This window comes from Vulpes vulpes, chromosome 3 (assembly GCF_048418805.1).
Source record: "Vulpes vulpes isolate BD-2025 chromosome 3, VulVul3, whole genome shotgun sequence".
Taxonomy (NCBI): Eukaryota; Metazoa; Chordata; class Mammalia; order Carnivora; family Canidae; genus Vulpes; species Vulpes vulpes.
This window is the reverse complement of record NC_132782.1, coordinates 81,961,915-81,984,648: the sequence shown is the minus strand read 5'-3', so window position 1 is coordinate 81,984,648 and position 22,734 is coordinate 81,961,915. Positions and strand designations below refer to the sequence as shown.

Genomic DNA, 22,734 nt, shown 5'->3' with positions numbered 1-22,734 from the left:
ACTGTGCCAGGTTGTGTTAGTGCTGAGCAGAGCTCCCCATCCACAGTTCAGCTTTCCTCTCTAACTATCCTCCAGCCTGGCAGGTGAGGGCCTCAAACCCAGGTGAAGCCTGCCTCTCACAAGGCATGGACACTCAGACAGGGCCTGGCATGGAAGTGTGTTCAGGAAGTGCCGACTTTGTGTGTGTGTGTGTGTGTGTATGGGTTCGCGGGTGCCTGAACAAATGAGTGAGTGCTCTGCACCTTGCCTGTCTCTGAGCCAGGCTTCTAGGGGTCCCTCTATTCCTTGGTACCACTTGCTATCTGCTATCTTCTCTTTTGCCTATGTAAGAAATTTTTGAGGGGGAAAATGACAATGGGAAAGAGTAGCGAGAGATGATGTGCTAGCCCAATCCTGGTATTTTTAAGGACCAGAACAATGCGTATCTGGCATGCTTTACCCTTGCTCCCCCCAGGCCTCAGATAACTACCTCCTCTAACTCAGCATTTGAGGATCCCATTATTGGGTCCCTGGTCACATCAGGTCCTCCCAGAAGATGGGCCTCTACTCCTCCCATCAAGCTGGGACACAGTTTCCCTGTGGGACCGACAGTGATTTCTCCCTTCCTGAAGAACTTCCTGTCTGCCTTCCCGACACCACTTACAGATGAGCAATGTTCTGAGTGGGTGAGCTCCTCACCGCCTACCCCTGGGATCCACATGGGGGGAGGGGAGGATGAAGAGCCAGGCCTTCTCTTCCCAAAGGTGAGAATGGAAGCCCACTGAAGCCTCACAAGGGCTGAGATGTCAAACTTCTGTAGCTACTCCCGGATGCAACAGGAAAACAGTTTAAAGAGCAGGGATGGAGAGGCAGGGTCCCTGAGGACCTACTGCTGCTGTGTACCCTCACTGTGACTGGATGAGAACTGGGCTGGGAGTCGCAAGTCTCAGGACCTAGGCTCCAACACCTTGGGGAAACCCAGCCCCTACTGACTGTCCTTTCTGACTCACTCTGAATGTTAAACTCAAATTCAGAAGACAGAAGGGTGCTGGGGCCTGAGGGAGCCCCTGTCTGGGATGGGTAGTGGTCCAGGCTGGCGGGGGGGGGGGTTGTGAGCTGAGAGTCCCCTCTGTCCCCTAAATTGCCCCACAGAAACTTTGCCAAGTAGGTCCTCCAAGACCAGTGCCAGCTCAGGTCCTCTGAAGTTCAGCTACCATTACACCCAAAATATAGAGATGTGAGGTCCAGCCCTGGTGCCAGCTGCTGCCCCAGAGTCTGGAGCTTCCAACCTAAAGTTCTACCTGCTACCAGGACAGCTGGCCCTGGAGGGCTCTTTCCTCAGGCCTGGCCTCAGCCAGAACTTCTTCCAGGATCTGGAGGTCAAGAGGCCTGGCACAGGTGCCTCCACCACTGCTTATTGCACAAATGGGCCCCAGGGGCTGGCAGGGGAGAGGGGCGGGGGTGCTTAGCAGCTACTCCAGACAACAGAAATCAAATTGGCTCAACCGCAGCATACAGTTCAGGAAGGGAACACAAATTTGGAATGCTAACCACACAGAAATGCATTCGGACAACAAAATGAGAGAGAGAGAGGGAATGGAGGGGGCTGGTGGTGGGGGTGGGGCAGGGGTTGCGGTGGGAGAGTCAGGAGGAGCAGGGGAAGTGGACAGGAAGGGGAAAATGAACCAGAAACATTGTCAGGGTGGGAAGTGGAGGGGAGGTCAAGAAAACCAAACAACAAACCAGAAAACATAGCTTTGTAGCTCATTTGGAGAAAGATGCAAGTTTACAAATGAGTAGTCACTAAAATAAAGAAAGAAAAGGAGAGGGGGAGAAAACCAACCAGAGCGAGATCAAGAGAAAGAGAGAGAAAACCACATTCAAACCAAGCAGAGTGGCGGGGCTTATCTGGAGATGGGAGCGAGCGGGCGCACAGCTGAGCTGGGATACCTACCTTCTCAGTGGTCAGGGACAGGAATGCAATAATAAAAAAGAAAAGAAGGTCTCCGCATTGGGAATTCAGAAGGGAGGGGGGAAGACAGTGACTCTAAGCTGTGCTCCCCCTCGGGAACTGGCACTCGTGCAGCCAGTGTGGCTTTTGGTCTAGTCCCAGGGATGGGCAGGGGCTCCTGCCCAGCTATTAGTTTGCCAGCTATTAGTTTGCCTTTTTTTTTTTTTTTTTTTTTTTTTTTTTGACAACCCACGGCTCCAATAGCCAAGTTTTCTTTAACTCTTTAAACAACAGAAAACCTCCAGAGGGCATGCAGGAAGCAGCTGATGGAAGCAAGAACCAGAGGGTGGGCTACTGAGAGGGGCTGGCAGCATGGGGAGAGAGGCCCATGTTGTGGGGAGAGATGGAGAGAGAGACAGAGACACAAAGAGAGAGACAGAGAGAGAAAGAGAGAGAAACAAAGGCAGAAGGAAACAGACAGGCAGGGGATAGAGAGAGGTAGGTCCAGAAGGAAAAAGCAGAGACAAGCTGTTTGGACAAGGCAGAGTGGATAGATGGGGTGACAAGATCGTTGCATTTAAAAGGGAAGGCAACCACAGATTCAGTGTGGAGACCCGGATCTGCCACTTTCCCAGGGGCTTCTGCATCATTTTAGGAAAACTCATCCTTCCTGTCTTCTGGCTTCATCCTGGAAGAAATGCCAAGATGCCCCTTCCTATTCTGATGGCCTCCCTCCACCTGTGGTCACTGCTCTTTCCCAGCGAGCAGTCAGGAGGAGGCCTGGGATGGGGCAGCCCAGGCAGTGCCATGGCACCTCTTCTTGGAGTCACCCGAGGCTGCCCATTTTGTGATGGACTTTGAGCCAAAGGTAGAGGCCAGAGAGAGCCTATAGGGGCCTTGCTCAGGAATCTTCTCTGCCCCACTCACCCAACAGTGAGGCTTCCTTCCCTTGACGCTTCCAATGCCAGGGACAAGTGGAGCCAAGGCAAAGGTGCTACTTGTAAGTCCTTAAACCTTGCATGCCTTTTCTGGAATTTGGGCTCAGCATCTTATTACTTCTCCCAGATCCCCATCCCAAATCATGTGACCTTGAGCGGCCCCCTTCCCTTTCTGCCTCACTATTTCTGTCCCTATATGTGTGTGAACTGGGAGGACATAGGGTTCCCTGAGTCGCTGAGGCAGCATTCATATAGAATTGGGGTTGTTGGAGGCGGGGCCCACCTACACCCTGGTCTCCGTGTGGGCAGATCCCAGTGCCAGGGAGCTGAGAGCTGGGAGTGTGCCATCAACATCTGGAGGGGTTCCCAGGGGGAAGGCAGGAGCTGAGACAATCAGCATTCGCTTCCCGAATCCTCCTCCTCTTAATCAGTGTTCCCAGAGTGTGCTTTCCATTGAGCACTCTCTCCATATCTTGGATGTGGCTGGTAGTCTTGAGCTTACAAGGCTGGAGTCTCCTTTTGAGTCTACTCTTAAAAGCTGTGTGACCCTGAGCTGATCACTTGACCTCTCTGAGCTGCAGGGGACAGTTAATAGCAGAACCCAGAAATCCCTTGGGGGTTTCACCCTGGCCTGGGATGGAACAACACAGAGGTGTGTTGGGAACCAGCACCCATCTGGCTTTAGTCTCAATGGGGATGGACTTCTCTTGCCTGTGAGTGTCTGGCCTTGAGGCCCTCCCTGAGCTAAGCAATCTCAGGGGTGTACAGTTCCCTCCTCTAGGATCTGAGGCCTGGCACAGAAGGTGCTCAGCAACCTGTCCCTGCCATGCCCAGCCACCTTATACTAGACAGAACCGGGGAGACACAGGGTGCTCCCTGGCCTGGGATGCTCCTCAGGTGACCTGGGACAACTCTTCCTCCCTGGGTCTCCCAGCCTCCCTCCAAGGTTCCTTATAGATAGGGACCTGGGAGAATAATCTGGGCCACTTCTGTTCATTTAAGAGCTGAGACAGTTCCAGCACCTGCCCTGGGGTCGAGGAGAGGATTGGCTGCTGCTGCAGATTTGGCAGGAGCTGTTGGTGTGAGAGTCACTTTTTAAGAGTTATCTTCCCTTTTAAATTCTGGTTACAAAGGAAAAAAGAATAAGTCTATAGAGATATGTATACGATTAATGTTCACTTGAGATTCAAAACCCATCTCTGCATTAGGAGGAGAGGCTCCCACAGGAACACACACAAAAGCAAAATTCTAGAACAACACAGAAGATAGGAAAAAAAACAAACAAACAAAAAACCAGAGAGATAGTTTGCATTTCTGTACATTACCAAAGGAAAGAAAAAAATAAAAGAAAATACAAACAAAAACAAAATAACAGGAAAAGTTACATTAACTTCCCCACCCTCTTCCCTTGCCAACTAAACAAGAAATGGAATCACAATATTACCACGGTTCAAATGGGAGGCTAAAAAAAAACAAGCAAAAACATAGTCGGGATTAAAAATGGTGAGCTGTTCTTTTTTTCCCCCCGTTTGTTCTCTCTCTTTTTTTTTTTTTTTAAGGTAGCATCCAAGAATTACCCCCGTCCCCCCAATACTGGTCCCCAAAGACGTTTTTATGGTGAATGGCAAAGACTCCGGTCCCCGCTCCCATCTCACCTCCCAGGAGGTACAGGTGAGAGGCCTGGATGTCCTGAGGTCCCAGATCTCGCAGGGCCCGAGGGCAGGGAGAGGATTTGGGGAGCATGCTTTGTGAGAGGAGTAACAAAGTGCTATCTCTCAGGAAACTCCCAGGGCAGTGCCAAAATGGAATCTCATCCTGGGAGGGAGTCAAGATTTGGGTGCTGCTGAGGCAGCATCCTCCCCAAGGCTGGAGGCTGGGCTGTCTTCCTTGAGTGCTCTCTCCTGGGGTCTACTTTAGCTGCTGTGGCCATTCTGTCTGTACATGCTAGGGACCCATGGCGGCCTAATGCCCAGGGAGAGGAGGGGACCAGAGGTGGGATGTGGAGCTCCCTATCAGCCCTGGCTGCATTCTGTGCCTTTCTAGAAGGATGAGGAGCTCCCTTGAGATGGTGTTTGGGGCTCTGGCTCTGTGCCCATGGTGGGGGGTGAGGGTGGGGAATGAATTTTCCCAGACTGATCCATCATCTCTGGGGCTTGTGGCACCAGGTCTCTGCCCTGGCTGTGTTCAGCTACCTCCATGTGTCCTCTCCCATCCCCAGAACAGATCCTGGGTCATTGGTGTAATCCTCCCTATGTGGCCCAACCGGGTCCCTGGGATCTAAGGAGCCTGGCACTCTGTCCAAGTGCGGCAGTCTGGAAACAGGTAATGTCCTTAAACAAAAATTAACCTTGAGCCCAAGAGCCTTTTGTCAGCTGCCTTTGGCTCTCCTCAATAAGGCCTTGGGAGTAAGGGTGTTTGAGAAAAGAAAGGGAGTGAAGGAAACAGCCAAAAATCAAAATGAAACTGACCAACACGGACATGTTTGCTGCTGAGACCTGAGGTCTGGGGAGGGGCAGCTCCTACCCTCCCCGCTGAAGTGTCTGGGACAGTTGGGCTCTGGGGGGGGGGGGTACCTGCAGGCCTGCCCACCCCTAGACCCCTGGACCCACCCAGTGCCCCTGCCGGTACTGCAGCCCCCTCTCCCTGAGCGGGCTCTATCCTGTACTCTAAGATCAACAGACAAAAGGGGATGTGGGCCTCCCCTGGGGCTCGGGAGGGCTCCCCCACCCCTAGTGCAGCCCCGCCACCTGGGCAAGTCTGACAAGCACGTCTGTCTGCCAGCCTCTACCATCACCACACCTGCTGGTGGCTCTCAAGGACTGCGTGCCCCTCCTGGAGGATGAGTGGGGGCTGTTTATTTGAGTGGTGTTGGTGTGGAGTCTCTGAGGGAGTAACGGGTACACTGGCAGGCGCTTGAGGCAGGTTGGAGCACGGGGACATCTGTCCACGCGTGGGCGGCCCCGGGGAAAAGGACAGACTCTCCTTGGAGCAGGGACTTTTGAAATGCAGCTCAGCGGGGCTTGGGGACAGAGAAAGGGGAGGGCTCTGAGGGAGGGGGAGTGAGGCGGTTGGGGGAGGAGGGACGCTCGGAGTGGGGAGGAGGCTTGGTGGGGGAGAGGGAGACTGGGGGGCCTAAGTAACGCCCAGGGGAGATCCTGTCCCTTGAATCCGGCTCCTGACTGCGACCCCGAGCACCGTCCATGCCCCTCCCACCGCATTATGCCTCGGGGGGAGGAGGGAGGGGGAGGGGGGCCGGAGACCCCGGGTTCTCCTCAGCTCTCTTCCCCACCGGCTGAGAGCCCCAGTGGTCAAGCGCCCCCCCCACTCCGGGCGTCAGTTCGCCAAGCTCAGGGCTGGCCCAAGCCCGCAGGCCTCCCTCACTCTGACGCTAGGCCAGGTGGGCGCAACGACCAGGCATTCCAGGCCGCCCCCGAGCCGAGCCGAGCCGAGCCGAGCCGAGCCGAGCCGGGAGGGGGCAGCGGCGCCTCCCGCCCCGGTGACCCCTCACCGCGCCCTCCCCCGCGGTGACGCCCCCTCCCCCCTCCCCGCCCAGCGCGGCGCAGCCCGCACGGCGCGGGAACCCTCCGCAAAGCGAAGCGTACGTACATCTGGCGGGCTGTGCGCCGAGCCGGGGCGGCCCCCGTGCGCTCCGCTCCGCTGTCTGTTGCTGCCGTTCTGCTGGGGCGACCCCCATCCGCTGCCGCCGGACAGGGAGGGCGACCGGCTCCCGCTGGACCGCTGGCTGCCCGTCTTCCGCCCATCATCTCGGTGCTTGGGGCTCAGCCTTGGTGGGGGGGGGGGGGGGCGGGAGATGGGGGGAGCCGGCGTGGGACGCCCCCTCTGCAAGTGGAACCGCTGCCCCCGCACGAAAGGCAGCCCCTCATGCGCCCGCTCACTTGCATTTAGAGAGCGAGGCCCTAGCCCGCACACTGCCTCGATTTCCAGTTCAGGATGTGGGGCGCCTCTGGGCAGAGGCCAAAGCTCTTCCTCGCCCACTTCCAGGTGGGTGGGCACCTGCACACTCCCGATAGACTTCACCCACCGACTGCTGTTTGGTCCACCAGCCTCTGCCTCAGCTCCCTTCCCAGCCCTCCGGAGTGTTCAATCTGCAAGTCCCCCTCCCTTCCCCCAGCAAAAAGCTGAGCCAAACCACCCCTGGACTGCCCCCAGGGGTCCAGGACGTACCTGCTGGGTGATCTGGAATCGCTGTAATGGGAGGAGAGGGAGGGGCTCTGGGAGCTGCCGCTGCTGTGGCGATGGGACCTGCGACCTGGGGACTCTGTGTGCGGCCTGGGAGAGAAATCAGCCTGTACTCAAGTTCTGCCTGAACTCCCCAAGGGTCATTGGTGTAATCAATGGTGTAACCCCCACCCCCTGTAGTCTCCCACCGAAATAGCCCTGCCAGTCCAGGTGGGTCGTTTGTGGAAATTAGGAAAAGGCCTTCTTTTGTCTAGACAACCCTGGTCCTCAAGACCTCACCGACCCCTCAGCAGGTGCTCTTGTGACAGGGGGTGGGGGTGGGAGGTGGGAGGTGGGGGGTAGAGGGGACGTGGGGAGTAACCAGAGCCAAGCTTGAAAGAACTCTGGACTAGGAGGCAAGGGGTCTGAGTTCCAGTTCCTGCTCTGTGTCTGACTCACAAGGGCTCTTGGCTTCTTCTCTGGCTCTGACTTTTTCCATCTGGGCAGTGGGGACAAAATGAACTATCTCCAAGGGCCCAATTCTGTAATTCTAGAAGGGGGGAGGGGGAGGAGCTAGAGAATGGTGAAGGGTTCTCACCTCTTCCTCTCTTTGTTCTTCTCTTTTCTTTTGCTCTTGGGGCTTCGAGATCTGCAGAAAGCAGAGGCTAAGATGAGCACTTGGCCTGAGCCCAGCAGGCGGCAGGGTGGGGTGGGGGGCCGGTGGAGAGCTGTGCCAAGGTGTGGATTTGAGATTTATTCCTGTCTGGGACCTGAGCCTCCCATCCCTAGCCCCACTGGTGTGGACATGCTCATCCTACCCCCACTGCTTTGGTTCCTTTGACTCAGCCAAGCCTTCCCTCTTTCTCCTGTAAGCCCTGTCCCACAGTCGCTGCCAGTCTGGGCCCCAGTTTTTGTTCCTCCTGGGGATGCCATAAATAATGTGTCCACCACCCCAGAAGAAAGGCTGACTTGTCCTTTCCTTCTGGAACTGGTCTTAGCACAGGTCCCTCTATGAGTCACTGTGCTAAGGGGTGGCCCCTCCACACCTCATTTGTGTCTGCTGGGTCCCAGGTCCTCTGAGATGGGGCTTCCTAGGGCAGAGTCCCAGCTTTCCTACCTCTTTGCCCCTTCAGACTGTGGCTCAGCTCTGGGCCAGCTCCCCAGGGGGTTAGGAAAGAAGTACTCTCCCTTGGGCATGATCTTTCTGCATTTGGGTCCTCTGGATTCTCCTCTAGGGCTGCCCCCAAAGTTTCCCATCCCACCAATCCCACCTCATCCTGTCCCATCTCATCCAGCTCCCTGGGGGAGGCCCCACAGTCCTTCTCCTACCTTTGACAAAAGGATTGAATAGTTTACTAGTAGGTGTCTAAGGTTTTAGACACCTGTAGACCCCTCAGCCTCACCCTCCCTGACGCCACCAGATTCCAGCTGGATCCTTCTATCCCTGAACAGATGCCGTCTTCTGACCAAACATCCAGGTGATGCTAAGAAACAACAGGATGTATTTCTCACAGGAGCAGAGTGGGTGGGGGCAGGCTCAGGAGGCCAAAGATTTCAGTTCTAGAACTCATGCTGCTTGCTTTGGGCCTCAGTCTTCTCATCTGGAGCTGGTGTAGCCCTAGGTCACCTCTAGGTCCTTCTCAGGACCACTGGGAGCCAGTCAGAGGATCTGTGCAAATGGATGGTGACCCCTGGGGTGCAGTAGGGGCCCATACTGGCCCCTGAGAGGAGAGGAGGCCAGGAAGGGAAGGGGGGCGATGAGAAATTGGAGGATCAGGATTTTGGTGTTTATTTAGGCTCCTACCCCACCTGGCAAGTGGCCATGGGCAAATTCCCACTGCAGGAACAAGACTGGGGACTCTGACCCTCTTCTGGGCCCCTGGGTGGGGCTCTGGCTCCCAGGCCAGCCATGGGGATGTGACTGCACTACCTCTTCCTTCCCTCCATGCTGAGAGTTTTCTACTTTCCCCACCCCAGTCTCTGCCAGGGCGCTTGACTTTCATCTCCTCATTCCCCCACCCCCAATCCATCCTGAACAAGTCACTGTCCTGCTCAGAGCCCCATGCTGGCCAGCTCCTTGGCCTGGCAGTCAGGCCTTTTGGGGGCTATCCCTCAGACACCACTGCTAGCCTCAGCCTGCCTACAGGTCTCCAACCCACTGAGGTTTCCTTCTGTATGGATGCTCTTTCCCTGCAAATTGGGGGTCCTGATGCTTCTCCCTTCCCAACACCTCTATAGACACAGCCCTTGGATAATGACCTGCTGTGTTGTGTGGAAATTCTTAGGGCCCTGCAAGTCAAGGCTGACTCAAGGGACCAGCAAATGTTGCAAACAATTGGCTTTCGTCTTCCTCCCCACCCTCCTCCCATCATTGCTTCCCTTAGGCCTTGGTCCCTAGCAGGATGGCACTAGCCTCTGTCCACATCCTCAGCAGGGCATTGCTCACCTGTGTCGTCTCTTCCTCCGGGACCCAGAATCAGACCTGGAGGGCCACAAAAGGGTTCTCTTGAGCTTGTCCGGGGTGGCCTGGGGACACAAATCTGCACAGCCACAGGCCTGGCCCAACAGAAGTGAGGGGAGGCCCCAGGGGAGGGAAGGTACCTGTCTCTACGGTGCTTCTTCACACTCTTCTTCTTCTTGCGCAGGGGTGAGGAGCTCCCACAGCTGTGGACACAGGGGGGCAGGCTCTAGTGAACTGGTGCTCTGGAGCAGGAGGGGCAGCTAGACATGGCTGAGAAGTCTGGGCACCTGGGGCATCTAGCTGAAGCCAGCTGCCCAGTGCACAAAGTGAACGGAGGCCAGGAGGGTCAGCAAGGTCCCTCAGGGTGGGTGATGCAGTGGCCTGTGTTGTTCCCTAGCCACCCTTCAGCCTCCTTGGCATTGTAAGTGAGGGCTGTTTCACACCCAAATGTCAGAGGCTCCAGGGGTGGGATTTCTGGCCTGGCGGCGGGGAGGGAGCTGGCACCTTGGCAGCTCTTGTGGCAAGCCTCCTGCCGCTGGAGGGTGGCCTTGGGGTCTTGCCCACCCACAGACATCCCCACCACTGCCACCAGCCCCTGCCCGCCTTTATCACTGACCTGCACTCCGAGTCCACTCTCCTCTTTTTGCTGAGAGCCAGGAAAGAGAAGGACAGACAGTCAGACAGACTTAGCTGGGACTCCAGACGTCTGCTAGGGTCACATTAAGGACAGGAGAGGGGGATATACAGAGGGAGAACCACATATATGACCCAGCTAAACCCTTCTTCCCCAGGTCACTCACACTTGGTGTGGTGAGCGCAGGACCCCTGGGGAAGGGAGGAAGGGGGACCTTGGGAAGGTGGACTGTGACCCAGGGGCCAGTGTGTCCAGGTTTGGAGTTGGGTGAGTGCCACTGGGGGGACTCAGTGAGGGGAGGGGACTGGGTAAAGGGTAGGGCCCCCCTGCAGGGTGAGGGGCCAGTATGGGGGGGAGCGAGGGGTGGGGCTCCCAAATACGTCGCGCGAAGGGGGGGTACGGGGTGGGGGGCGGGGGCCGCGGGGACGGGACTCAACCCCGCACCGCGCCCTCCCGACCCTTCCCGCCAGGCGGCGCTCTCACCGGCTTCTCCGGTGGCCGCCTTTCTTTTTCTTCTTCTTCTTGGGAGGGGGCGACGCCGAGCTGCTGGACCAGTGCTGGGTCCTGGGGGAGAGGGGGAGGGAGGTGAGGGAGGAGGGCCGGTCCCGGGTGTCCCCCCCTCCCCCTCCCCCGCCGCGGCGGGTGCTGACCTGTACCCCCGGTGCCCGCGGTAGCAGGCGACCGGGCAGTCGCAGTCCACCGGGCCGTCGTCCTCGTCCAAGGGCGCGTACTCCAGGCCCGGTTCCGCGCCCTCGAGCAGCCGCGGGGTCTCCGCCACGCTGCCGGCGACAGGGACGCTCACCACCCGCGCCCCGGGGCCGGGCCTTCCGCCTGCCCCTTTCTTAGCGCAGCGCGCCCAGACCTGCCCAGCAAGGTTGGCGGGGTACGGCCCCGACCGCTGGAGGGTCAGGCGGGGATCCGGGTGACCCGAAGGGCCGCCTCCCCGACAGGCCCCCAGGCTCAGCGGTGCCCTCCTGCCTCACTCCTTCTAAGGTCACACCTCTCAGTGAGACCCTCCCCTCCCTGGACCTCTCAGTCCCGTTTATGGCGCTCCTCCCCCCACTCCGCCCCACTTAGAGCCCCTTTCACCGACTCCTGCTCCTGAGACCCACAGTCCCACCCTTGGCCTCCTGCCCCTCGCTCAGCCCAACCCCCTCCGGAGCCTGTGCTAAGGCCAATTCCAGAAGGAAAGGACAAGTCAGCCTTTCTTCTGGGGTGGTGGACACATTATTTATGGCATCCCCAGGAGGAGCAGAAACGGGGGCCCAGACAGGCTTCCCCTGGTGAGCCTCTCTTTCCCGTGAGCCCCTTCCTATCTCCTAGCTCCCCTCTCCGGTGCCAGGGTGTCAATCTTTCCCTAAACTTGGCTCGCAGCCCAGTCCCCTCCTCCTCCCCTGCCCAGCGCCTCGTCCTCCCCACCCCCATCCCCACCCCAGCCAGGCCCCCCAGCCCCAGGTGTCGCTCTGAAATATTCATGGCCTGTCCTCGCCCTCGTCCCTGCAGCCTCCTGGCTGCTCTTCTCCGTTGCTGGGCTGTCATCAATCACTGCTCGGTGGCAGCGGTGTGGGCCTCAGCCCTCCAAGGCTCCCCATCCATCTTGCAGAGCCTACCGTGCACTCAGCAGGGCCGGCTGCGTGTCCTGGCCCTGCTGCCTGCTCAGCAGCCCATGGCCATTTTCTGCCAAAGATGTTTGCTCCCTTCAGGCACTTTGCGGTGTGTTTGGGGGGGGGGAGGGGGAATGCTTTCTTCCTAGAGGCAGTTGGGCTTCCAGCAAGAGCATGAGCTTTGAAGCTGTGGAAGTGCCCTCATCATGTTCTGGCCGTGAGTCCTTGTGTGACTGGGTACCTGTCATGAGCCCTCTCTGAGTCTCTTCGGCAAGATGACCATGATAACTATGTTTTGGGGCTGCTGGAGAATTCACTGAGGTAGCCAGTACTGTGCAACTTCTTTTTCTATTTAACAAGCCCAGAAGCGACCCCCCAAAGGCCCACCTCCTAGGCAATGGCTCCAAGGTGTGGCCTCCCCACCTTCCTGGTGTCTGCTGGTTCAGACAGGGCCCCTCCCAGATGCAGCCTCATCCCTAGTTCCATATCACTGCTCTCACCCCTGGAGGCTGTTCTTCAGGCTCCCTCTTTCCCTGCCCAGAGCAAGGCAGGCCAGAACTTGCGTGGCAGATCATTCAGCATATGACATGAGCTTTGGATTCACACAGACAAGGTCTCAATCCAGGCATGACCATGCTCACTGAGTCTCCAGGTCCTTACATCTCCATAAGCAGAAAAAGAATATCCCAGCTGAGGAGAGGATTAAATAAGATTCTCTCTGGGAAACTCCTGATACCAGCCACAGGCCTGGCCCTCAACAGCTGTCCTGCACATGGTCACCACTGTTCAACAGAGGGCCCCTCTGTCAGACACTGACACACCAACACCTTCTCTTCTCTTCCAGACACATGAAAGATAGACAGAGTAAAGGTGTCAGACCACAACTACCAGAAGAAAGAATTTTCAGGGGCACCTCTCCAGTAGAGCATCCACTAACCTGATCTTTGAAGAACTGAGTTTGTGTCAAAAAAAAAAAAAAAAAAAAAAAAAAAAAAAGAAGGGGGTGCCTGGGTGACTCATGGGTTAAGTGTCTGACTCTTGATTTCAGCTCAGGTCATGATCTCAGGGTCATGAGATCGAGCCCCATGTTAGACTCTGTGCTGGGGGTGGTGTCTGCTTGAGATTCTTTCCTTCCCTCTCTCCCTCTGTCCCTCCTCCTGCGCGCTCTCTCTCTCTCTCTCTCTCTCTCTCCTTAAAAAAAAAAAAAAGAAGGGCAGGGCAGCCCTGGTGGCTCAGCAGTTTGGCGCCACCTTCAGCCCAGGACGTGGTCCTGGGATCCGGGATCGAGTCCCACATCGGGCTCCCTGCATGGAGCCTGCTTTTCCCTCTGCCTGTGTCTCTGCCTCTCTCTCTCTCTCTCTCTCTCCTTCTCTGTGTCTCTCATGAATAAATAAATAAAATCTTTAAAAAAATTTTTTTAAAAAAGAGTACCTTCCCCCCAAAAGAATGCAACACAAACCTGACAGGGTTAGCTAGCCTTGAGGCCAATATCAAGAATGCTATTCAATTCCTAAACACACACCTGGTCCAGGCCACCCTGAAATCATACAGGTAGTATGGGAGGTGTTCCTGGGTGATGGAGGAGGAGTTCAGGTCATCCTCCCTATCCCCACAGAGCTAAACATCCCCACATCCCTCCATTCAAACCTCTCTGCTCTTCCCCTTGCTCCTCTTTCTGCAGCCAGTGGCTTCCTCCTTCCTGTTCCTGAAATCTCCAGCTCCTTGGCCTGTCCAGCTCCCCTTCCCCCCCATCTTCCCCCGCCCTGTCACCCCCACACAGCCCTCAGCCACACAAATGCCTGACACATAAAACACAGTCTTTAGCAAAACTTAAGAGCACCTCAAACATTGTGGGGGTGAGCAGATGGTAGGAGGGAGCTTCGTTTATCCTGACACAAATGTGATGAAGGTTATTTACAAAATAGAATAGCTCTGTGGGGGCACTGCCCTCAGCAGGGATCCTTTTTGGCCTGTATCCAAACTCCCCCTTCCCTGCACTGTACTCTCCCACTCTGCTGGCCACACCCCTACAGACATTTTTCTTCTTCTGGTCCAGGGACAGGTTTCTGGGTTTTTCTCATGTGGCCTTTCTCACTCTCCGGTCCCTTCTGAGGGGTTTACTTGGGGTTCTTGTCTGCTGGGAGCATTGAAAGGCAAGCATAGAGCATGAATGGGCTCGGGGAGAAGTGCAAGGGCTCAGAATCTTCTGGTAACACTTGCCCTGCATGTTCCAGAGATATAGATTGGGCCTAGGCTGTGACTTCTCTTGCTGACTTTGTGCAGCTGGTATCAGGACACCTGTTTTGTAGTCTTTCTTTAAAAATTATTTATTTATTTATTCATGAGAGACACAGAGAGAAGTAGAGACATAGGCAGAGGGAGAAGCAGGCTCCATGCAGGGAACTCAATGAGGGACTTGATCCCGGATTCCAGGATCACCCCCTGAGCCAAAGGCAGACGCCCAACCACCGAGCCACCCAGGTGTCCCCCCCATTTTTTTAAAGATTTTATTTACTTATGAGAGAGAGAGAGAGAGAGAAAACAAGTGAGGGGAGGGGCAGAGGGAGAGAAAGAATCCCAAGCAGACTCCCAGCTGAGTAAGGAGCCAGATGCTGGGGTTGATCTCACAATCCTGAGATCATGACCCAAGCTGAAATCAAGAGTTGGATGCTTAACCGATTGAGCCACCCACGTGCCCCTGTTTTGTAGGTTCTCCTAAGGCTAGAACCCTGGGTTCTCCTAGCCTGCCTTTCCTGGATGATAATGTCACTAACAGTCATGTTCTCTAATGTTTAAATAGCTCTCTATGGTTCACAAATCCCAATCAGAGCCACTACCTGATTGAGAGAAATTGCACACACACACACACACACACACACACATTTTACAGATGAGTAAACTGAGGCCCAGAGAAGAAACATCCCCCACGATTTTGGAACCTTTGAGTAAAGAATATAAGTAAGTTCACTTAAGCACTTGGCTTTGAGAATTCACGTGCAAACCAGCCTTGACTTTGCTGGCTGGCCTTCTCTGTTGCAGATGTTAGCTCAGCCACAGCCACTCTGTTTTAGAGACATAGTTATGGGTACATGTACCAAGTTCCAGATTTGTTCAGCACTTCCTGCTCTTAAATTCATGTTTGTTACCTAGTCGACTCCTCAGCACATCTGTGGAACAGGCAGGGGAGGCGTGACAAGACAAACCAAGCCCCACTATGCTAACCAGAGCCAGCCACACAAGTGGGGTCTAACCACAGAGAGACCAGAATTGGATGGGGGTTCTGCACTGCACAGGACACTGTTGGACTGGCCGCCCTGGGCAAGGTTCTGACCTGGGGTAAAGACCGCCTGTCACATGTTTTTCTTCATGCCAGCATTTTCTCTAATTAATTGGTTCTGTTTGCCATTAGTCAGGAGCATAATGGCCAATTGACAGATGAATGAATCGAGGCAGAGGAGGGGAGGATTCCAGGCACAGGGTCTGCCCTTTTCGCTCATCCACTTGGCCAGTGTGCCAGGCCTGCCTTAGGGGTGGGGGTGGGGAGCAGTGGTAGGAGGGGCATGAGGCAGGCCTGGGGTCTCTCCTCTCTCTCCTTACAGTGCCTGGAGTGTATGGTGATGGATAATTGCTAACACAGGTGTCAGGTACTAGTCTAAGCGCTTGATGTGTTTATCTCATTTAATCATTAATGCATGGAATGAATCTGTGACATGGGTACCACCGTTAATGTTCCCATCTTCTTGATAAACTAATGAGGCACAGAGAAATGGCACGATGCATAAAATTAGATGCATGGGGGGAGAAAAAGACTGGAATTTGCTCACTGTGTTAGGGAGTAGCTTATGCATATTATTTTCCATAAACCCTCTCTCCCAAGCATTTTGTCATGTTACATAACTGTGAAAGCAATTATTCTTAAAGGTTGTCTATCAGAGTGAGGGAGGAAAAAAAAATGATAGCAACCACAGGAAGTAAGAAAACACTGTGTGGATTCCAAGGAGGAGAAGGTTTTACTTTTATCCTGAGAATATTGGTAAAGTGATTTTTAGAGGCAGCCCAGATGATGGGGTGAATGCGAGCCAGTGCGGAAGGGGCTAGTATGAACAAAGGCGCTGGACAGGAGGGAGAGTGTGCAGGAGGCTGCTGGGAACTGCCAGCAGGGCGAGCTGGTTGCTGTGTGAGGCTGGGAGTGGGGAACCAGGCTGGGTTGAGTGTGGAGAGCCTCTACACTGGTGCCAGACCAGTGAGTCCAGAAGTGGCTGCATAGATGGTGGGGAACCACAGAGGGTTTATGGGGCAAAACAGGCTCCCCACATCCATCAGTTTCCAAGGATGTTGAGAGCGTGTCCTCTCTCAACATCTCTGGGACTTCCTCTCTATCACCCTGCTTCCAGATTAGAATGCCAGCTGCCCCACAGGTCTCCAGGCTGTGTTACCCTTCTGATCCTTCTACCCAAGAAGAAAGTCCCCAAACACCTGTTTGGCCACATCAGACCTTCCCAAAAACCTTCCATGGGCTCCCACCATCTGTGGAATCTGGTCCCAATACTGCACCAATATGGTGGCCTGGTATCCAGTGTGGAGAGGAAGGTGGTCTGTCTCAGGACACAGACCAGTCGATTAACTTAAGGAAAAAAGATGACCCCTGGGGACAAAAAGCTCTGGGAGTGACTCTGCCCCCTTGAGACTCTTCTTGAGTGGTGGGTGCCATGGGCTCTTACAGTCCATATCTGGTTAAAGTCAGACAGCCCTCCTCACTTCCTCCCAGTGTGGTGACCCTTCTTTTGGCTCTAGCTTTGTCACCTCACTCTACGAGGGCACTGGATTTCTTCATATCTCCAAATGCCAGTTTGTGAGTGGGTAGGGTGTCAGGGTCAGGAAGCCAGAGGTAGGAGCACAGGGCCTGCTGGGTGGTCCATTTTATATATAAAGAAGTGAAGGCCCAGAGAATTCAAGGACCTGGCCGAGTTGCAGAGCTGGGGTATGGCAGAGCTGGGATCCAGGGCTCTGGGGGTTAACACTGAGCTTAGAGGTTGGGACAGGGGAGGTGTTTGATGCCAGAGCCCACACTCTCCTTCCACTACCCCAGGCTCTGAGCTGGGGTAGGAAGTTGAAGACCTCAGAGGCCAGGCCCACAGGAAGGCACACGACAAATCTGTTACCAGCTCTCTGTCACAATCTGCCTTAGGTGTATTCCAGGTTGCTATCAGCCTCCTTAGCTTGCTGTAGTCACCCGAGTGCTATTTTCTCACTGTTTGGGCAGTGTGAGCTAGGAGAAGCCTCTGGCGCGTCCCCTCTTTTCCCAACTAGAGGAAACCAACTCTGAGGAAAATTGGGCAAGCTTTACTGTTCTAGGCACCAGGGATATAAAAGTGAGCAAAACTGATAAAGATCTTGTCTTCAATGTCTTTTAACATGCAAGTGGGATCCCAGGACTCAGCCAAGGCTAGACTCTCCTCTGTCTCCAGAGCAGGAGTCCTCCTCCCTGCCCATCAAGTTTTCTAGACACTGTCTCTTCCAAGGGACCCTTCCAAAGGGACTACTCCAGCCTCCCTCTCTCTCTTTCTCCACTGGACACACACAGGACTAAAGGTTAAGTGGTTCAGGTGGCCGTGCTGTTGTTCCTTCTGGTTGAGAGTTGCTGGTAATTCCTGGTTTCAGGTGGCAGAGGGCAGGGGTCCTACCTTCCCTCTTTCTCCTCCCTGCTCCTAGCACCTTCACAGACCCTCAGGGACATTTCTTCTGGTGATGGACACACCAGCAGATTTCCCAGCATGTCCCTGGTTCTTAAATGCATCCTTCCTTCATTGGAGAGAAGATGAGATTAAGACTACTGGAGAAGACCTGAGGGTTACCTGCCCAGAGGAGGCATTCCCAGCTGGCACACAGATTGAGATTCCACCCAGGGAGTGGAGGGAAGGTGGAGGGAAGGGTCCCACGTCTGGGAGGAGGGCAGTAGCTGGAGAGATCAAGAGAGAGAGCCACCAGAGGGACAGGAGGAAACATAGAACTGCATCCTGGAAGCCAGAGAGGAAAGGAGGCTTCCAGAAGGGGAAGCACAGTGGTGGCACCTGCCAGAGAGAGGCCAGGCCTGCAGAGAAGCACAGGCCACGGGAAGGAGGACTCTGGAGGCTGCAGTGCGAGAACAGGTCACAGGAGTTAGGGCAGAAGTCCACCATGGCTCCCGAGGCCTAAGGAAGTAGGTGTAACACATGCATGCACTCTACAGAAATTCGATTGAGAAAGAAAAGAAGAATTGGGGGTGGTGGCTGGAGGAGGAAGCGGAGTTGAGGAAGGAAGGATGGGAATTTGATTAAAAGGAGCCAGGGAGAAGGAAGAAGTGTAGGCTTCTTGCTGGAAGGGCCAGGGAAGATGGCAGGAGAGTCCACACAGCGCTCCCACCCTCACACTGTGTGGACAAGTGAGATTTTCCAGAGAAGCCCTGGGGTGAGATGAGGGGACACAGGTTGGAAAGCCAGGACTTCTTGGTTTGGAGGTGGCATGGGCGGCAGCAGCAGGAGGATCTGGTTGTCAGGAGCTTTGGGAAGGGAAGAGAGGCGCTGGCCCTGCTCCCGCAGGGTGAGGTCTGGGTGGGCATCCCTGAAGGTAGGGCACAGGAGTGGCTGAGGGTGCTGTGAGTACAGGGTAGTGGAGAGAGGGAGGTGGTGATAACATCACCTTATCACCTTTGATTCTGGCTCCCCCAGATCATCCACGGAGCCTCCACAAGCCTGGGGCTGCTCTGACCATTTTTTTGCTCCTACCCATACCCGAACCAGAGAGGGGAGGTGTGGGTGGGTTAAAGTGGGACTCCCCTACCGCTGGGCATGGGGCTCATTCAGCTATCCCCCTGGGGCCTGGACATGCCAGGGACAGGCTGCCTTCACCCTCTTATGGCAGCCTGTTGCAATCTCCTATGGCTTCAAGTGGTTCCCAGTTCTCTAACCTAAGACAAATCTGCTTCCCTGTAACATCCCTGTTTGATGCCCAGGGGCCCCCACACACTGGCACTCCTCCTGCCCCATGACAGGTGCAAGATGTGACACCACAGAGCCCTTGCTCTCTTTACCTGACAAGACTTCGGCCACACTAGCGATGGCCTTCGGTGTGTTGGTTCCTACTTTCCAGAACCTATGTTTACTCTGGGGCCCATTTTACAGGTGGTAACAGTTGGGGAAGATGGACTGGCCTGGTGGCCATGGTGGGGTCAGAACATTTCTAAGTTTCCCCGATTTGCAGTCCAGGATTCCCCAAGTTCGGCTCTGGGCTGCCTCCCCCACCGCTGAGCCATAGAGGGAACCCAAGGCAGCAGGGGAGACTGGGGTGACATCCAGGGGACCAGTGGCTCTTGATCTGTGCCCGGAGTCAGGCTGGAGCTTCCAGTGGATGGGATGCACACCCTGTCTTCCTCCTCTTCCTCGAGCTCACCCCTCCAGCCCCACAGAGGGAGCTTGGAAAGCTCTTCTGGCACCCAGCTGCTGCCTGAGCTTGCACACTCCCCTGTCCCTCCCCCAGGCAGGGGAGCACTCACATGTGGCCCCCAGGCCGGTCCTCCCTGGTGAGCATGCCCTCCTTCTCCATCAGCATCTGCCGGAAAGTCCTGACCTTTTGCCGGGTCTCCTCCTCTGAGTACCTGCAGGGACGTTGGGATGGTGAGAGCTGCCTTCTTGGCTTTCCTTACCTCCTCGCTTCCCCCACCCTCCATCACAAGTGCACCTTCCAGCTTGCACTGACCTGTCCAAGGTCCCACCACCAAGCAAGGCTTTCATCCAAATGAACCAAGGGAAGAGTTATTCCTGGAGGTGGGGAGACCGTCCTGAGGAGGCTGTGCCCTTCCTCCCGGTCCTCCTCTACTCTCAGGGCAGACTGCTGGCCCACATCCAAACTACAGTCACTCTCTGGAGACAGTTTAAGGGAGAAATGGAAATCCAGGCCTTTTCTGCTTTCCTGACCTCAAGGACATCTGATCCTGACAATAGCCTTGGGAAGTCCTCAGAACATCCCAACCTCTGCATGAGCAGGGCTGCCAAGTGGCTTGTCCCAGATCTCAGTGGTAGATCCATTGCTTCTCGGTTTGGGGAGGGGGGGCGGTGATGGTGGGAGGAGGTGGGCAAAGTCTGGTCTTGAATGAATCTCTTGACTTCTCTATTCCCTTCCGCCTCCCTCCCTAAGCCCGGGCTCACGCTAGGGACCAAAGTCCAGAATGGTCACCCTTGCTCCCATGCCCTGGGGTCAGTCATTATCTTCTCTCACTGTGCCCCTGTGACAGCCACTGCAAGGCCTCTCAGCCCCTCTGAAATGTCCCCTCCAGCATGAGTCCATGCTGTCCCGGGGGCAGGTTTGGGGTGCGGGAAGGGAGGGGAGGTCTTTGCTCACCCAGTCCCTTGCCCTGTCCCTGGCACATAGCAGGTGTCATATCTGTTGCTGAATGAATCCTGGGGTCCTAAACCCCTCACTCCCCCCTTCCTGGGCTGCAGGTCAGTGTCCTGGATGGAAAACATGGTGGCAAAATAGGAACAGGGTCCTGTCTTGTCTCTATCATGTGCCCTCACTATCCACTCTGTCCACACAGTAGACCCAGGCCTCTGCACTGAGCTTGTCCATGAAAATGGCACATTGTTGCCCCTTGGGGATACCACGGCTATCCTCCTTCCTCTTCTCCCACCTTCCCTACCCTTCTCCAACAAGCATTTGGGATTGGTCCAGCCTTTTTGGAGAACAATTTGGCAATTCCTTACAAAAGCCTTAAAAAAATGAACACGTCTTTTGACTCATAAAACTAACTTCCAGGTTTACCCTGTGGAAATAATCACGGCTTAAGCACAAAGATGGGACTCATGGGATGTTTACAGCAGGATGGATATCCCCAAACAAGTTAGGTGTCAACGTTTGTGTTTCCATAGAAACCTCTACCTCTAGGTGCCAGCAGGTGGCTCATGGGCTAGCTTTACCTGTTGACTGACTTCTCCATATCCAGCCCTGGCCTGGGAGTTCCCTGAGGGCAGGGACCTTGTCATCTGGATTGCCACTGTGTTCCCAGCACCTGGCACCGCGTCTGCCACATGTGGCATCCAATTTTTTTTTAGACAAATGAGTGGCTGGTGATGGAGAGGCATCGAACCATTTGAAGGTTGGATTTTCATTTGGGACACTTGCCTCTGGTGGGGTTTGTGCAGGAGACGGTGAAGTCAGAGCTGGTGAGGATGCAGGGGAGGAAGGGAGCAACAAACCATCAAGGATGCAGGATGACCAGGACCTGGGGACCGGCTGAATATGTCACGGGCTACATGAGGGGCACTAGCTACTTCTTAGCCAGGTAGGTGCCCCTTGACTCCAGCTATGGTCTGTCCTTTTGTGGGTTCAGGCTCCTGTGTGGCCCACCATAGGGAGGACTATGTCCTGCCTGCCAGGCGGTGGGGTGGGGGGGCATCTCTTCCAAGCCTGGGGTCTTGGCTCATCAATGTCCACCACAATCGCTGTTAGCCTCTGACTTGGGCATTTGGCTGGAGGTGCCTTGGCCTTGCTTGCTGGGCAGTGCAACCCTGGGCTGGCTTGGTTGTCCTGGAGCCCAGGGAGAAGGGGTGGTGGTGCTTTCTGAGCAGTGGAGGGATGGAGGAACTCCTCCTATCTCACCTGCTCCTCAAGAGACCAGCTTGTCGATGGCACCAGCATAGAGACAAACAGTGAAGGGCCCTTCACCATTGCCCAGCCCCTGACTCACAGGGCTCTGGGAGGGAGGGACAGGTTGGCTGGGCCATTAGGCATGGGGCCCTGGGCTTGGTGGGGCTGGGGAGGAGATGGTCCAAGAGCAAGACTGGGCTAGATCCTCAGTGGAATGGGATAGGCTTCGGGCCAGGGTCCAAGTTCCCCAGACTACTGGGGTCTGTGGAGTATATGAGGCTGGGAGGTAGGAGCAGAAATCAGGGTTTCGTTAAGACCTGGAGCAGGACACACGTTCATGACTTAGGGCTCATCCCAGAGATGGCAGGTCTAAGGCAAGTTGACTAAGTCCAGCATATATCATTGGGAGGCCAAGAGGGTTGGATTGAATAGGCCTGGAGGCTTGGGGAGGACCTCCTATGCCTCAGGACATGCTGGGAGAATCTGGGGACCCGGGACGAACAACTGGTTATTGTACAAAAAGATCTCTGGTACAATCACTACCTCCAAGTCTCCTGCTCCTTCATGCCTTTTGAGGTCAACCCTCAGCCGAGGCCACGTTGGACAGTGATGAAAGGAAGAGGCCGAGAGCCAGGTAGTCCTAGTTTTGGGTCCTAGCACCCCCCACTTTCTAGCTCTGTGATCTTGGACAAGAATATAGTTTTTTTAGCCTTAGCCTCTACATCTGTGAAATGGGATAGTAACCTGTCTCTCAAGGCTGTGGCAAGGATTAAGGGAAATGATGCTTACAAAGCACTTTGTGCAGTGTGTAGCACATAGTAGCTGCTCAATAAATAGTAGTGACCAAGGACTATTTGTTTTCGTGCAGGAAGGATAGAGGGTCTAGTTGTCCTAGTCTCCCTCCCTTTTTCCACACCACACTCCTGCCAGGTCAGCATTGTCCCAGGTTGAGAATCACCCGGGCTTCTCTCTGTTCTCTTGGAGGCAAAGGCTGAGATAGGGAGGCTGGTACTCAAATCATCCACTCCTTGGAGGTGGCAGCACCTGCTGACTTAAAGCCATGCATGAGGTCTGGCTGCCATGCTGGAGCCTCAGACTAGAAGTTGAAGGCTTGGCCAGGGAACTGAGGACAGGGTGGGTGGTAAGGCCTGTCTCAGTGTCCCTGCCTCCTGGCTGTGACAGTCTGGCTCCCTTGTCTCCCCTCCACTCTATGGGTCATGAAGGATGGACAGGCCAGATTCATTGTTCCTCCCTGGACTGTCCTCTGAGGTTGGGGTGTGGTAAGGAGATCCTGCGTTTAAAAAGGGGTCCCCAGAGTAGAACATGTACCATTCTGCCCGCTTCTGCCCAGACCTGGAGGTTCCCAC

The 22,734-nt window shown here is 55.2% G+C and overlaps 1 protein-coding gene across 4 annotated transcripts in view; it reads right to left on the bottom strand.

Annotated features, from left to right (window-relative positions):
* Positions 1 to 22,734, bottom strand: part of SRRM3 (serine/arginine repetitive matrix 3) — a 55,113-nt gene that overhangs the window by 8,682 nt on the left and 23,697 nt on the right. For 2 of the 4 annotated variants that reach the window (XM_072752917.1, XM_072752916.1), the window contains exons 3-12: positions 19,278 to 19,379; positions 10,793 to 10,921; positions 10,626 to 10,706; positions 10,125 to 10,154; positions 9,649 to 9,711; positions 9,494 to 9,529; positions 7,646 to 7,696; positions 7,054 to 7,158; positions 6,475 to 6,652; positions 4,035 to 4,116 (exon numbers count right to left, since the gene is read on the bottom strand). In XM_072752917.1, the coding sequence (XP_072609018.1) occupies positions 4,035 to 4,116; positions 6,475 to 6,652; positions 7,054 to 7,158; positions 7,646 to 7,696; positions 9,494 to 9,529; positions 9,649 to 9,711; positions 10,125 to 10,154; positions 10,626 to 10,706; positions 10,793 to 10,921; positions 19,278 to 19,379 (857 nt within the window). The remainder of the gene's footprint in view (positions 1 to 4,034; positions 4,117 to 6,474; positions 6,653 to 7,053; positions 7,159 to 7,645; positions 7,697 to 9,493; positions 9,530 to 9,648; positions 9,712 to 10,124; positions 10,155 to 10,625; positions 10,707 to 10,792; positions 10,922 to 19,277; positions 19,380 to 22,734) is intronic. The other 2 variants (XM_072752918.1, XM_072752919.1) reach the window with 2 other exon arrangements.